The 15,117-nt window shown below is 48.8% G+C and overlaps 2 protein-coding genes across 2 annotated transcripts in view; one reads left to right on the top strand and one right to left on the bottom strand.

Moving 5' to 3' along the window:
- Positions 1 to 5,388, top strand: part of SMYD1 (SET and MYND domain containing 1) — a gene marked incomplete at its 5' end in the record, with an annotated part of 13,422 nt that extends 8,034 nt beyond the window's left edge. Inside the window, 4 exons of the mRNA XM_010291327.1 lie at positions 635 to 727; positions 1,896 to 2,059; positions 3,616 to 3,784; positions 4,934 to 5,388. Coding sequence (XP_010289629.1) covers positions 635 to 727; positions 1,896 to 2,059; positions 3,616 to 3,784; positions 4,934 to 5,092 — 585 coding nt within the window. The remainder of the gene's footprint in view (positions 1 to 634; positions 728 to 1,895; positions 2,060 to 3,615; positions 3,785 to 4,933) is intronic.
- Positions 5,389 to 6,322: 934 nt separating this feature from the next.
- Positions 6,323 to 10,289, bottom strand: FABP1 (fatty acid binding protein 1, liver). Its single transcript, XM_010291326.1, has 4 exons — positions 10,187 to 10,289; positions 8,952 to 9,124; positions 6,991 to 7,083; positions 6,323 to 6,449 (listed from the first exon to the last, which is right to left on the bottom strand). The coding sequence occupies exons 1-4, from the start codon at positions 10,251 to 10,253 to the stop codon at positions 6,399 to 6,401; spliced, it is 384 nt and encodes a 127-aa protein (XP_010289628.1). The 5' UTR covers positions 10,254 to 10,289; the 3' UTR covers positions 6,323 to 6,398.
- Between the last annotated feature and the right edge of the window lie 4,828 nt (positions 10,290 to 15,117).

Here is a 15,117-nt window from a genome sequence, read left to right on the forward strand (position 1 = left end):
CTTCAAATACATGGTGAAATCCAAACTTTGAGGTGTGTGGGGAAACACATTTCACTCTCTGGATGCAGCTGAAATCTGAGGCCAACTGTATTATGGTGTTTGGACCTAATGACAGCATTTCTCAGAGTGGGTAACATTTAGTCATCTTTCCTATCCTTATTCCACCCATCTCTCATTGAAGAGCTTCATTTCTCTCAAGCAGCTGCACTGGGAACACTTGATACACACCAGCTGGTGGCTTTCACAGCCTCTTTGGCATCTCGTTGAGACCTCCCAGTTGCAGGGTCAATTCTGCCCCTTTTCCAGAGGAGAGAAGTGGGGGGAAGAGTCGAGGAACCCAGTCATGCATGCCAGGTGTACATGGCCACTACCCTGATGAGCAACACTCTTGCTGAAGTCAGCAGGAGCTTCACCTCTCAACTTGGTAGCGGGACCATTTCAGCCCAGTCTTGGGCAGGTCTGAGAGGCACGCTGGGATATACAGCCAGTGGTAGGAAGGCAGTGGGTGATGTGGGAATCATCCCTCTGAGCTCATCTGGGTTCCTAGGCTGCAGAACAAGCATTCCTTCAACCAGGGTATTTTGGCATGTGTCAGGCTGTGCGTTTTCCTCACTGGTTTTCCTAACGTCCCCAGCCCTCGGCAGACATGGTGAAGGAGGTTATCCAGTTTTCCAAGGACACGCTGGAGAAGATCAACAAGGCCCGCATGGAGGGACTTTACCATGAAGTGAGTCCTGGTACTTTTGCTCTCTTGCTGTATACGCACTGCCAGGGAAAACAGGTCTTGTCCCTCTCTACGTCAGTGATTTAAGGATGAACAACCCCCCATTGCTGTAAGCTGAATATCCCTGTGTGCTTCCTGCCCTCTTGGAAGCTCAAATTGCAAACGCTGACAGGTTTCTGCCCTCTATAATGCACGACTGTGTCTGAGGAAACATCCCAGACTGATTTCTTTCATAGTGATGATACAAGGAGATCCAGGTGACTTCCAGCACCTCTGATTGACACAGGTGTTGAACCAAAGGCCTCCTGGGCAAAAAACATGAGTTACAGGGCAAGTGTAATGAGTCAGCTCTGCCAGATAGCCTCATAAAAAGGGTTTGGGAGAGGGACAGGACAGTCAGGATGATTGTCACACAGAGCTGTGGGCTATGATTGCCTGTGTTGACCTCCTCTTCACCTCCTGGTTCCTGCATGTCGCTCATTTGTTGGGTGCCGAGGATGGGTGTGTGGTGTGGGAGACCCATGTCCCACCTGGCGTGGAGACCACAGGGGCAAAGTCACTTCTTCCTTTCTCCCTCTTTTGCTGACTCAGGAAATATTTAATTGTTCTCTTCAGAGTGTAACAGCTTTAGGGAAACACTCCAGGTTGAGCAATAGCCTCTGGGTTTGGACTTACTTTGGGAAAAGGCTGAAGCCCCCCAGAGCAGAAATCTGGACATTGGGTCACAGCTAGGTGCAGATGTGACACAACTGAGCAGACACGCATGAGACAGTGCGGTTCCATGTGTCCAGCCCCGTGGGGTCATTAAGAGCATTCATTGCATCAAGTGCTTGTAGGAGGTTGGGTGGATGGCATTGGGCTATAAGAGTCCTGTAGGCACTTAGTATCTGACAAACCCCAACCTCCTGGGGTCTTTCTTCTCCTGAACAGCAGACATCACTTTTTCCTCAGCAGTTTTATCAATGTAACCCTGGGAGAGAAAGCACTGTTTTGCTAGGCTGATGCTTCTCAACAAATCAAAGCACAGCTTATCTTCCCCAACCTTCATGGGTGCTGACGTGGCCTATAGGACTGGTATGGACCATGCAACCCACAGTGCTTTGGCGTGTCAGCTTCAGGCCCAAAGGTGCTCTGACTTGCCCTTCCTCTCCCTGCTTCCCCCGGGGTGCAGGTCGTGAAGCTGTGCCGTGAGTGCCTGAAGAAACAGGAGCCTGTGCTGGGGGACACAAACATCTACCTCCTGAGGATCCTCAGCATTGCCTCCGAGGTGCTGTCCTACCTCCAGATGTTTGAGGAAGCAGCTGACTACGCCAAGAGGATGGTGGACGGCTACCTGTATGTCTGTGCCCTATTTTTGGCAGCTCTCTGTGGTTATGCAATGTTAGGCAGTGTGTTATAGGAATAATTTTCTTAGTCTGCTCCCATCAGGACAGTGGTGCTGCCATTCACATTGGGACCTGAGTATATCACCAGGCAGACAGGGACCTCTTCTTATATGCACAAGAGCTCCCGAACACCTTGATTTACTGAACTGTAACGGGGAAATGGTTTGCATACATCTTCAGCCTTCTTGTTTTGTCTCAGAAGCATCTCAGGGCTGCCCTGGTAGCAAGACACAGAGCTTGGCTGCAGGACAGAGAAGCTGTTGCTGCAGGAGATGGTCCGTTCTGCTGTGCCCTGCAGGAAGGAGAAGTTGCAGAGAAAAGAGAAACCATGTCAGATGGCTGTCATTCAAGATATCCCTTCACTCGTGAATAATACATGGCTTTCTGTCTTGGCTAATTAGTATACACAAGTCCTGTGGTAAATGCTCAGTGAGAATAAAGAAATTCATGCTTAGTTCACACAGATCCAGGGCAAACCTCACAGTAAAAATTATGTGCTTTATTATTACTGAGGTTTTACTACAGGACTGATGAGTGTTAAATAGCAAGAAAAAAAAAGTAATGGAAACCATAGAGAAGAGAGAAAAGCCCGTTTTGTCATCTTGTTCACTCTCCTGCTGAGAGCGTCTCATACTCATTACTTGTCTTTTTGGTCAGGTCTACCCCAAAAGGCCTGGGATATTTTGTTCTTTTTCGGAGGGATGACAGAATCACCTCCCTGGCTTGCAGGCCTGACAAGCCACTTCATGTCCCAGCCCTGGCACTGAGCTAACTGAATGACACAAAGGAAGGTGTTTCCCCTTCCTGTTCCTCAGTTTTTCAGTCCAGAGTGAGGACTGCAGTAATTTTCTTCCTTGCTTTAAGATCTGCCAATTCAATATGCCAAATAAGCCCTTGAAGGCAGGTTTTCAGGTAAGTGCAAGCAGCTTCTAACTCTGCCTCAGCTTCTAAAGTTGCATGTAGATAGCAGATTTCATTTTTCCCACCTTGGGTACTGACCATAAGGGAGTGATTGGACAGTCCCTGGAGGCAGGGATGCATGTCAAGGGTGTGAACTGAACATTTCTGGAGCTTCTGGCATCCCTTGTTTCTCTCTCTACTTTGAATGAGAAGCTGGTGGATGTTGCATTCTCAATTTAGGCACTGCATTAAGTGTCTGAAGTTAAGTTGATGCCGTCTGGGCTGTAGGGTCAGATCTGGGTTTTGTTTGTGCCAAAATAATGTGGAATGACAGAGCTTGGCATTCTCCAACCCAGGTGTCCAGCTTTTCCCCGTTTGCAGGTTGTTCATCCTCTTTCACAACAACTCACGTCCTCGTATGACTCGTGTCCTCATGTAACTCATGCCTGACCCTTTCTAAGCAGGTCTGCACATTTCAGCGGCACCGAATGCAATAGGCTCTTCGCTTGAGTAAATAGTCTGCTCTTTGGCAAACATATCGAGTCACTGACAAACATTTGGGAACCCAGATCTTTCCTGAACTAAAATTACTCAATGTTTTTCCAGGAAAATATACCATCCCAACAATGCGCAGCTGGGGATGGCCGTGATGCGGGCAGGGGTGACTCACTGGCATGCTGGTCTCATTGAAGCCGGGCATGGCTTGATCTGTAAAGCCTATGCCATTCTCCTGATAACCCATGGACCTTCCCACCCAATTACCAAAGACCTGGAGGTAGGTGTAATCTCCTGTGTCGTCTCTGCTATCTGTCTGGGCAAAACTACATTCAAGCAGTAGAAACAACCCATCTGTACGAGCTGAGATATGTATCAATTTCCCTTCCTATGGGAAATTTTCATCCCTGAAAAATAGCTTTTATCCTGCACCAGGACATACATTAAAAATGGCCGCTGAGCCCCTGAATCTTCTTTGAAACTGCTGTGCCCAAGGTCAGACCCTCCCATTCTTCAAACAGCCTGATTTCACTGCTCTTGGATGGATGGCATTACAATTTCACTATACCAAATTGTGTATGGTTAGGTGTTTCCAGTTTACCAACTGTTTTTCTTTATTGGTGTCCATTCTTCTTTATTTACCAGTCCCCAGTCCTAAGCTGCCATGTATTTTTTCCTTAAATGATGCATAGGTGTATTTCCCAGCTTAGGATCTGTGGACTGTTTCCCTATATATAGCAGAGGGCGAGACCCCAGCACCTCCATTTTGCTATTTCCCTTCCCACTTACTTTAGGAGGAAAACAGTGGATATATGGCACATGCTTATTTCTGTGCTCCTAAACCAAGGGTTGAATAAACTCCAAGTCAGGTGTAAAAGGTTTCCTTAAATCCCTTCTGAGCCTCTGCTGTAATGCCGCACTAGGAATGACTCTGCTTGTGGTGAATCCTGGGATGCCGGTGGTGCAACTGTGATGTGGTCGAAGAGGGGCTGAGCATCCCTCTCCTCCTCCCCTGCCTCCTCCCACATGAGGTGACCCCCACCCCAGTGATGGGTCACAGCAAGGGTCAAGCCCAGGGTGTGGATGGGAAGCGCACTCGCTCCCTGGCTCTGCACAGCATCTCCTCTAGGTCCTGCATCAGGTTTAGGAGCATGAGGCTTCCCAGCAGCCTGTGGAAGAGGTGGGTGCAGGAAGGGCTGATGCATTCTTCACCTTCACAGTACACAGGCCAGCAGGTTTGAGTAAGCAACTGGTTATCTGTGTCCAGTCAGCTTTGGTCCTGCTGGTGGGACACCTTGAGTAAGGTGCATCAGTCATTACATGGCCTAGGACATCCCTGAAGTATGGTCCCCAGTTTTTAGGCAGTTCCTTATTCACTTGCTTCGAGATCCCCTGTGTCACAGGTTTTGTAACCTGTTGTGTCCCTCAGGTCATGCGTGTCCAGACGGAGATGGAGCTGCGCATGTTTCAGCAGAATGAATTCATGTATTACAAGATGAGGGAAGCTGCCCTCAAAAACCAAAAGATTCAAGTCATGCCTGAACCCAGCAATGAGACCTCACCAAGCCTCTTCCACAAGAAGGAGTAAACTCCAAGCTTGACACAAATTCATGCCTGTGGGATAACCTCACCTGTGGTACCTCCAAACATTGGGAATGTGATATAGGAATGTGATATATCCATAAGGATTGTTTCCAGTGGCACCTGTCAGACAGCATGGACCTGCTGAGGGAAAGTCCGGAAAAATCTTCTGATGGCTCAAAGCAGAAGAGATCTTTGCAGAAACCTTTTTCTACCACTAGCATTAAAAATCAAAGAAAAAAAACCTGTTATAAAATTATTTACATTCGTATTGGAAGCCTGTTTCTCTCTACACAAGTCCTGATCCTGAAGTCCTTGGTTGAATTTTTATCGATTCTTTCCTAGGTCGTTTTTTCCCCATCACTTCCTTGTGATGACATAATTTCTTTCCAGTGATGTCCATGGGTAGTTGACCAAGGGACAGTAGATGTGGGAAGCGGGTTCCAAAAAGTGTCATGTATGCCTGTGGGCAGTGAGTGCAAATTGAGTAAGACCCACAGATGGTGTTTTGTGTAAAGTAGTGTTTTTCTGATGGCAAAGTGATGAAAAATGATTCTGCAGCTGACACAGGTGCAACAGCAAACTGTGGGCACTTGGCAAGCGAGACTAAGTGGAATTCCTACATCAGGATAAATTAATTCAGGTAAATCAGTCCCCTTAGTTAAAAATTGGTTTGGGGTGAAACACAGACTGGACACCTGAAGGCTGTCTGGGGCCCTCCTGCTGGTGGGAAGGGATGGGGTGGAGACGGGGATGGGGTGGCCAGAGCCTGCAGGGCTGGATCCTGTTGCAGAGGTGTGAGGATGAAGATGGAGGTTGGGATACCTGAACTGTCCCCGTGCTGGTTGCTTCCCCAAGGCAGCTTTCCAGGCAGGATCACTGACATTTCCTTGAGCCCCACCTAAACCACCCCATGCTTTGCCCTGTCAGTCACCTTGTGGTCACTTTGGCCATGTTTGTAAGGAAAGGGAACAGAGCCCTTTCCCTGCCCAGTGCTCCTCCATCCACCCAGCCAAAGGTGGTGACTCAGGGAGATGCTGGCACCTGTCCCCAGGAAGGGGCTGGAAGAGTGCCCATCAGCACGGAGCACATCTCGGAGGGTCACTCAGCGGCTCTGAGCCTGTGCCCTAGCCTGGCTCCATTCACCAACATCAGCGCAGCCTTGGCTCAGCCTGTTGCCCAATTGCTACCAGGGCTTGTGTGAGTTTTGGAGGCTTGCATCTCTTTATAGCAACAGTGAAGAGGCTTTTAATACAAATTTTACTTTAATGGACACATTTTACACAGTAAAATGGTTGGCGTGTGCAGGGTTTCTAGATTCTCTTGCTGATTCTCTTGTAGGTGAGGTCTCCCATGGTCAGCGTCTGATAACAAATGAAAAGTGTTAGCTTTTCGTGGTGCCTGGCTCCAAACTCTACTTGGAAAGGATCTCAAAAATCAAAGGATCTCAAATCAAAACAGGACTGATCCCCAGTCTGTCTCCTGTAAACTGAATTATTAAAGCTTTGGATTTCTTCATCAATACCCCAAAGCAGGTATAATGTAGCATCCCTCAACTGGGATCAGTCTGCTGCACCTCTCTTTAAAAGCGCCAGGCCCAGACACGTACCTATACCTCTGCGTGGATGAGAACATGCCCTCGTTATGATCAGCAATGCCTACTTGTGTCTTAAAGAGTACTTTTTGGATCAAACTATAATGAAAAACTGCCTTCAGTGCCTGGCCAACGGATCAGCTTTGGGTGCAGAGCCTGAGTACAAGCACGTGCTTGTCCCCAGCACCTCCCTAAGGTCCCCAGCACCTCGTGAATTTCTCCTCCCTCTCTGAAGGCTTTCGAGGGCCAGATCCCTGGAGGCAGCTGTATGCACCATTACTCCAGCCATCACCCTTCACTTCTATACTTACATTGGTGATGGTGTCTCCGCTGAGTTCGGTGACAGATTTCAGCCCTTTCAGGGTTGCGACCAGTCTGTTGTTACCCTCCATCTGAACAATAGCCTGGCAGGAGGAGACAGAGGCATTCATGTTATTGCTGGAGACCATCTCAACCCTTGCATTTTGTTCTTCCCCTTCTGTACTGAGTTGCCACCATCCTCTCTGCAAGCTGTTTGGAGCAAGCCACTCCCCTGGTGATTTTGGCTTTCCTGGGAGAAGGAGGAGAGATGGTTGTGCTGGCGGTGACTACACCACCACAAAGGTATGGATGTTTACTTTGGCCTCTACAGGGATATGATTTTGCCACCATACCTACCTCTCTCCCCTTCAGACCGAGACTCACTCACAGCTCCCTCACTGCTAGATGCCAGAGCAGGGGTCCTTGGCATCCCTTGGCATCACACCAACACATGAGTATTGGGGGAGAAGAAAGAATGCTCTTCACCGTACCAATGCTGGTACCTTCATGCAGCCCTGATGTTCCTTGGGGCAGCTCCTCATGCAGCACGCAGACCAAGAGAAGCTGCACACCTCGAAAAGAGGACTGCAGAGCCACCTGAGCTGGGCCAGGGCATGCTGTGTTGTCTCCTCTCCATCATCCACCTATTGCACATTGCTGCAGCAACCTAGTTGTGGGGGCGTGACAAGGAACTGGGTGACAGCGTGGGGCTGGGGGAGTGTCGGCCAAGGTGGGAAACTATCTAAGGAGCTTTCAGAAACCCAGTCATGGCTGGAAAGCTCTTGAGGACAGGCACATCTGCTGAGTCTCTGCTCCCCAGGAGATGCACATCTAAAAAGGCTACAGACAGCACCAGCACCCCCAGGGCAACTATCACTGATCATTGAAATTGCTCACATAAATAACCCAGCAAAAACCATTTCTGCTCATCTATCTGTCCAGCTATAAGACATGTTCATCTGCCCTTGAGTTGCTGATTTACAGAGGGTAAAACTCTTCTAATAGCCATTTCCCCCTCGTTTATGCTCAAGGGACTTCAGTGATGCTGGAAGTTGTGATACAGCCGGTACAGCTCTCAGAGCCCCGTTCACTGGGGAATTTCTTTGGTGATCATCCCTCCTGCTTTCAAAAGTCCCTGCAATATCATCTTCTCCCAAGGTAGCGGTGAGAGGCAATATTTGCCGGTGGCATTGTCTTGACATTTTATGAGCCATTGGAAACTAATGTCTAGCAATGGGAGCTGACCCAATTTCAAGGATGATAAATCCTCACCTTGCCAAATCATCTCACCCAGTGTAAACAGAAGCAGTGGAAAAGGCTACCAGAGAAGCTAACAGTCGCTGGGACTTAAAAGGAGAGATTGATTGGTTTATGATTCATTAGCTGACTTTCCCGCATTACCTTTAAGTCAACAAAATGAAGGTGGGAGTATGTTTTGTGTTGCAACATGACAGAAAATCAACCCTTTTCCTCCTCTGAAATCCGAAAGATTTCTTTCAGACCTTTTGCTGTCAGAAGAATTTACCAAAGCATCTCTAGCCCCCTTTTCCAAGTGGGCTATTAAAAAACCGGCTTCCAGTATTTTCCAAACTGGCTATTAAAATAGCTTAAGAAATACAAGGCTTCATCTGCAGAAATGCTGTTTAGGAAGCTTGTTTTGTAAAAGCAAAGAGGGGAGGTAGGAACTTCAGAGTCTCAGGCTCTGAGTTTCTTGGGAAGGTGGCTCAGAAATGGACTGTCATTTTCAGAAATGTGTCCCTAAGAGACTTGCTGAGGACCTGCAGGAGCAGGGCAGTGGGTGTCACATCTGCAGACTTGGTTTCAGCAACTAGCCCAGGTCTTTTCCCTGTGTCAGGTTTAACATCTGTGGTCTGGTCATTCTGTTTGCTCAAGTGCAGAGGGAATGGCTGGAAAGGAAATTTAATGTCCCTGAGTCCCCGCAGCCCTGGCAGAGGAGGAGCTGATCACTCACCTTGACTTTCTCTCCCGTCAGCATCTCCATCTCACATTCCTCCCCAATGGTGAACTCATTGTGCAGCACTTTGGAGCCAGTGGTCACGGTAACTTTGAACTTTTTCCCATCCTGCACGATTTCCGAGATGCTCTTGATATCCTTGCCCTTCTGGATCTGGTCATCAGGAAGCCCTGCCCAGGAACAAGAGATGTTAGGCAGGCCTTGGAGCCATCAGTGGGCAGATTGTTGCTGAGAGTGAATGTGGTGGGATTTGGGGACCCACAGCCAGGAGGTTTTCTATTCCAGTGTGGAAAAACCTTGCAATAATGATGGTTCCCCAAGGGCCACATGGCCCTGAGTCTGCTGGGGAGGAAGAATAAAAAATACTGTCATCCTGGGTTTTGTGTGGGAACTAGACATCTCCCTTGTCTCACCAACCTGGCTGGGAGCAGAAGAGCTAACTCCCTGGCTAAGCATCAGACAGAAAGAAAAAAATCCTGTTTTCCTTCCTTCACTGAGAGGCAAGTGGAGAAAATGGAATAAATTGAGGCAGAATGAGGGAACCAAGTGGATTTTTAATGAGATTTGAGGTCCCTCAGAACCAACTCACTAAAGTTTTCTCCCAAAGCCTGAAGCTGCTCTGACAGGTAGAAACCCTCTGGCACATAACTGTGGAGAACTAGTGCAAAGCCTTCTGAACCCTGCAGGAGCATGTTCCCTGGCATGGAGACCGGTGCAAACCTAGCTAGCCACATTCATCATCAAGCATGTAAACAACCCCAACTATTTTTCTGGTGAATGGTGGAACCTGGGGCTTTGCAGTATTGCCGAGCAGCAGCACGGTGGGCTGAGTGATGTCCTGCTTGCCCTCAAATTTCACAGCCTGATGGAGCAGATCTGTATTTGCCCTAAGCCACCAAGGTCCCACTGGCTTATCACGTGTGTGCAGCACTCTGCTGCGCTGGCCCGGGGCTGCAGAGCCTGCTGGGACCGTTCTCCTGCAAGCCATAAAATTTCAGCCAGCATCTCTTGACCTCCAGCCACCAGCCAGAGAGACGCTTTCTCTTCTTTTTTGAGATCACATCTCCATGCACATGCTTTTAAGAAAACCCATCAATTGCAAGACGACAGGCAGAAATAGGAAATCAGAGAGCTGTTTTCAATCTACGTGCTCAGCACATCAGCAGTTGGACTCCCAAATATCAGTGGGCTCTGCGGAGGCAAAGCAGCACATAGCACACGCAGGCACTTACCGAGGGCTTTCATAAAAGGCTCAAAATTTTCCTGGGACTGGAGTTCGTACTTTCCAGTGAAGCTCATGATGGAAAGGCTCCCTGTGCTCCCAGCGGAGGAGAAGGTGCCTTGCTGGTAAGCAGAGCTTGGTTTTATAAGGTCCTTTTGCCTTAAAAGTTGGTCAGAGGTAAGATGATGTAATTCTTTTACGGCCATGTTCAAACATTAACATAAAACTGGGCAATGGTCAGTGATAAATTGCTCTACATTTTACAGACCTCGATTTACAACGTGGGGGCAGGGAAAACCCCATAAAGCCATTTTATGGAGGTACCAACGTGGCATCCATAAACAAATTGTAAAAAACATAATTGTGCAAAGCGATTAATTATCAGAGCAGCTAGCCAAATCACCTCATCACCTTGCAGTGTGGAAGCGCACATCTGGAAGAAGAGAAAGCGGTGAAGGATGATGGTGTCCGCTGGAGCTGACACCGATGGGCTTCTGCTCGCTGACCTGTGCACGCTGCGTCTTTAGCACTGGGGTGAAGAGTAACGGCTGCACGCCGGAAGCGACTAACTTGCTCCTCCCGATGCCTCGCGGTCCTCTGTAATGGTGGGGTTTGGTGTAACCCAGCAGTCACAAAATCATCATTGTCCCCTGAGGAAAAAACTGTCGCGGTTTAACCCCGGCTGGCAACCGAGCACCGCGCAGCCCCTTCCCTCTGCCAGCGCCGCACCAGAAGCAGGACTCGGGGCTGGGCTCCTCTCCCGGTGTGGTCCCCTTGGCTGAGCGTCCTGGGTCGCTGCACGGTGCCTGAGCATCCATCCTCTGGGTCTGCACTCCCAGGCTCAGCTTCCTACTCCCATCTCCTCCCCTGTCCCAGTGAATTTCTCCTCCCTCCCGAAGTCACCAGCTCAGGGATTTTACCCCTTTTCACGCCTTCTCCTCTTTGCAATTCCTTCATTCTGCCTTCTCATAGCGTCTTTGGCCTTTTTTGAAGTGAAATGACAGATAGGTATGAAAAAACCCCATCTCCCTCCAATTTGGAGATGCTGCCCGGGGCTGCCGCCTGCCTGCGCTCTCAGTGCCGCAGTGCTGCTCCTGGCGCTGCCCGGGCTGGATTTAGCCTCGGTTTCTGCTTAGTTAGTGTGGGCAGCATCTGCCCGACGAGGCAGGAGAGGGAAAACCTCTACCGGTGGGGCAGGCGGTGGGTGAAGTTGGCCGGGGGGTGTCCGCAGGGGACATCACCCCTCCGCACCACAGAGGGGCCAGGCAGGCTCGGAGGGCACTCATGGAGGGCGGGTTGATTCAGCAGTTTCTCCAAACAGCTTTTCAGCTTTTTTCCCTTTTTTATCCCCCGCTTTCCCACAGGAATGATGCCACCTTAGGAACCGCATTCCATTTTTTCCCCCCACCGCCAGGCCACACGTCCCTTTTCAGTGTCGTCTTCGTGGGGACAGCGGTGACTGACCTCTATGGCCGCATCCTGGCAGCACCCGGGGCCGGCGCAGCTGGAGCTGGCAGCTCCCTGCCTCCCGCCAGGCAACGTCCTGTGGCCACGGGCCACCTGGAGGCACACGTATGCCTCCCACGCGTTCATGCCCTGGGCCTCTGGCTGCTCCTCCAGGCAATTCGGGTCACCTCTCTTTGCGTGATGGGGACAGAGACTCAGACTTGAAAAAAACACCTGAATTTTTTTCTGTCATCTGACTCGTTTCAGAGCCCAGAGCTCCCGATGTGCTGTGGGGTGAAAGCTCCAGCCCTGCACGGCTCATTCTTCTCCCACCGTCGTCAACTGGAGCAGCCTGGAGTTGTGGTTTTCATTCATTTTTCAGTGAGATGCATGCCCAGACCGGCCACGTCTGACCACATCCCACTGCCGGGGGAAGCCCAGTTGTGACCCATTTCCAGGTGCAGGCTAGAGACAAGGGGTAGCCACTAAGTCAGTAAAGAGAGACCTTTCTCAGGTAACTTCAGCAACATCCAGTGCAATGAGTACCTCTGAGCTGACATCTAGCTGAAGGAGAGAAATAGGAGCAACATGTCATGAGTAGTGTCCCAGGGCTGCCTATCCCCCTCCAGCCTCTCCAAAAGCCTACATGTCTAGGGCGTTTGTAAACACTTCATATTGTCCAAGATGAATCCAACCTTAGGTGCTTGAAGGAGCACCTTATTTTCCCTGGCCCCCAAGGAAGCCTGACATCTCGGCCACCTCAGACTTCCCAAGCCCACAATCTCCCAGGGAGACCCACGCCAGCTTGAAAGGAGGTACAACCACCAAGCTAATGAGACCCGAGCCTAAGATAGGATTCGGAAAAGCCTACCAGGTTTTGTCCCACAAACTTTTAAATGGTTATCATGCCTAATCTGGGAAGCTGCACCACTTAGAAAACCAACACAAGTTGGGTGAGAACTCCCCCTGGGCAGACCATGCTCCTAAGGTCTGGATGTCACCCATCAAATGTTAAAAGGGGAATATAATTATTCAGGACTCTCATGGTAATTGGGCAGAAATTGTTCAAGTAGTTGGCAGAAATGGACAACTCATGAGAGAATTCACCCCATTTGGGACACAAGATTTTTTCTGCAGGTATCCTCTCCTCTTCTACTTATTGTGGATAGCTATAACATATCTATGCTCCCAGCTTCGGTGCGTTGGATAAATGTGGACTACGTATTACTGCTGGCAAGTTTGGAAATGCAACACACTGATTTTTGATCAATGATCAAAAATAAAACCTCTTTTTGTCTGCAAGTGTTCCGTTGGGCTCACGTTCTTTTATTTCCCCTGGTAAAGAAATACGTAAGTTTTTATAAAAAAAGAAGAAACCCTTACTGAATGAAATTTGGCCAGGGTAATTATTATCTAGCTGGGCCTGCTGAGCAAATGGCAGGTGAGATAAACTTAATCTCAATAGCAAAGTTCAGAATACTTGCACATCTCCCTACCAGAATACAGGATCTTTTAAAATATGACACCACTTTAACTTTCCAGGGCCAAGAAAATGCACCTGATTTGCATTAACACAAGGCTGTGTCAATTGACCATTTGATTAAAACTAAATCCCTACCCTAAAACCTGGACCTGGATTGTAGAAAGAGAAAAGGCATGCATCATTTTCAAAAATTATCGAGGAAGCTACATCTTGTGGGAAGCCAGCAGGTACTTTTGTGTTTAAATTGTTTTGAAAATAAAGCATAGGATCGTAGAAGCTTGTCAATAAAAAGGACCCAAGTGTCTCATTTCTGCTTTTTGCACACGAATCAAAGATACAGACACGCAAAACTTCTCAGCTCCCTCCTAGGCATGGAGGTATTCGAATGCTCTGTGTCCCAAAGTGATGAATCAGAGAAATGTCGGTTGAGAGGAAAGGTCTCTGGTTCAACCTCCTGCTCAAAGCAACATCACCAACACCGGATCAGCTCAGCCATGGCTTTGGCCAACTCTCAAAAACCACCTCCTCTGCCTCTCTGGGTACGCATCCTGGGGTGGCACCACCCACCTCCTGAAGAAGAGATGCTCAACCCAAACCTCCCAAAATGCAATTTGTGGCCGGTGCCTCATGTTATAACATCTTCCATAATCAAGAAGAGTTTGGCCCCGTCATCTCTGTAGCTGCCCATGGAGCAGCTGCAGGTTCTTATCACCTTCCTTCAATCCTTCCCTGGGATTCCTGGTCTTGGCTTCCAGTTTCACTCAGTGTCTGCCAGGGCACTGGGAAACCACCCTCCTACGAGTACTGCTTCTTGACAATTTGGACGTTATGGTGGGTACCAGGATTTTGAGTCTTGGGGCTCCTGCAGCAAAAATCCTTCTCTGCTTCCTCCAGTTTGAACTAAAACTCTTTTTTAAGCTCTGAATTACGAAAAGGACTTTACAGCCAGGGCACTGTGTGGGGAGAGGCACTTTTACCCAGGATGGGGTACCTGGCAACCTTGTGGAGGTCTGGGAATGTCTAATTACACCTCACCTCTATCTCCTCTCTCACTCTTTTTATTTATCCCATCAGTGACTCCAGACTTTGTGAAGCCTTTGGTTTCACCTCAGTGCTTTGGGAAGCTGGGACTGAGCTCTATGCTAAGGACTTTCTTAGCCCAAATATGAAAGGCTACAAGACAGGGCTTTTGCCAATTCAGTCATGGATTTCTCTAATGCAGGTCCAGTTGGACACTCCAAAACTCCTAGCCATTTTTTGAAGAGCTTGGTCACAAACTTGCCAATCACAGATCCCTAGGTGGGCTTCCCTCTGTCTCAACCCATATTATTGCTTGGGTCATCCCTATTTCTGCAGTGCTTGTACCTGGGAACTTGATCTGCTGCCCAGCTTTCACATCTTTGGTCTGATTATTCTTAACCTTGAGGAGCAAAGTTTTCCTCAGCAGGTCACATGGCTGCATTGCTTCAAAAGGTTGGATGGGATGGGAAAAGATGCTGCTGCTGCCACGAACTCTCTGTCCCTCTTGGTTTCCACAAAGTTTTCGTTGTGCTGTGTTACCAAGACAGCACTGAGATGAAATAAGGCACCTTTCCCAGATTTTTCTCCTTTTAAAAAGACCGTGGCAGTCTCTTGGAGTCTGGCTGCCTCCAAGCTGTAACTTCCAAGTTGTAGACATGCAAGCACCAGTTCATGTTGGTTTAGATTAGATATGCCATTATCAGACCCTTGATAAGACTGCTGAAAGTGGCGGCTTGTACAGAGCGCTGCTGCTTGATAAAGCTTTCCATTAATGCCAAAATTCAGTGAAGGGCAGCCCTCAGCCCTTGTCATCTTATTACCTCATACAAAGGTCCCAAAGGGAGCAAAGGCTCAGTATTGCTTCTCCAAGTCCAAGGCAGCAGTTTCACTGATAGCATGAGACCTATCACTGCCTTAGCTTTGCTTGCCAATGATCACCTGGGGACCAGAGCTTACAGAAGAGCTGTTGGGCTCTTGCCTTACAGCAGGAA

This window comes from Phaethon lepturus, unplaced genomic scaffold (genome assembly GCF_000687285.1).
Source record: "Phaethon lepturus isolate BGI_N335 unplaced genomic scaffold, ASM68728v1 scaffold20167, whole genome shotgun sequence".
Lineage (NCBI taxonomy): Eukaryota > Metazoa > Chordata > Aves > Phaethontiformes > Phaethontidae > Phaethon > Phaethon lepturus.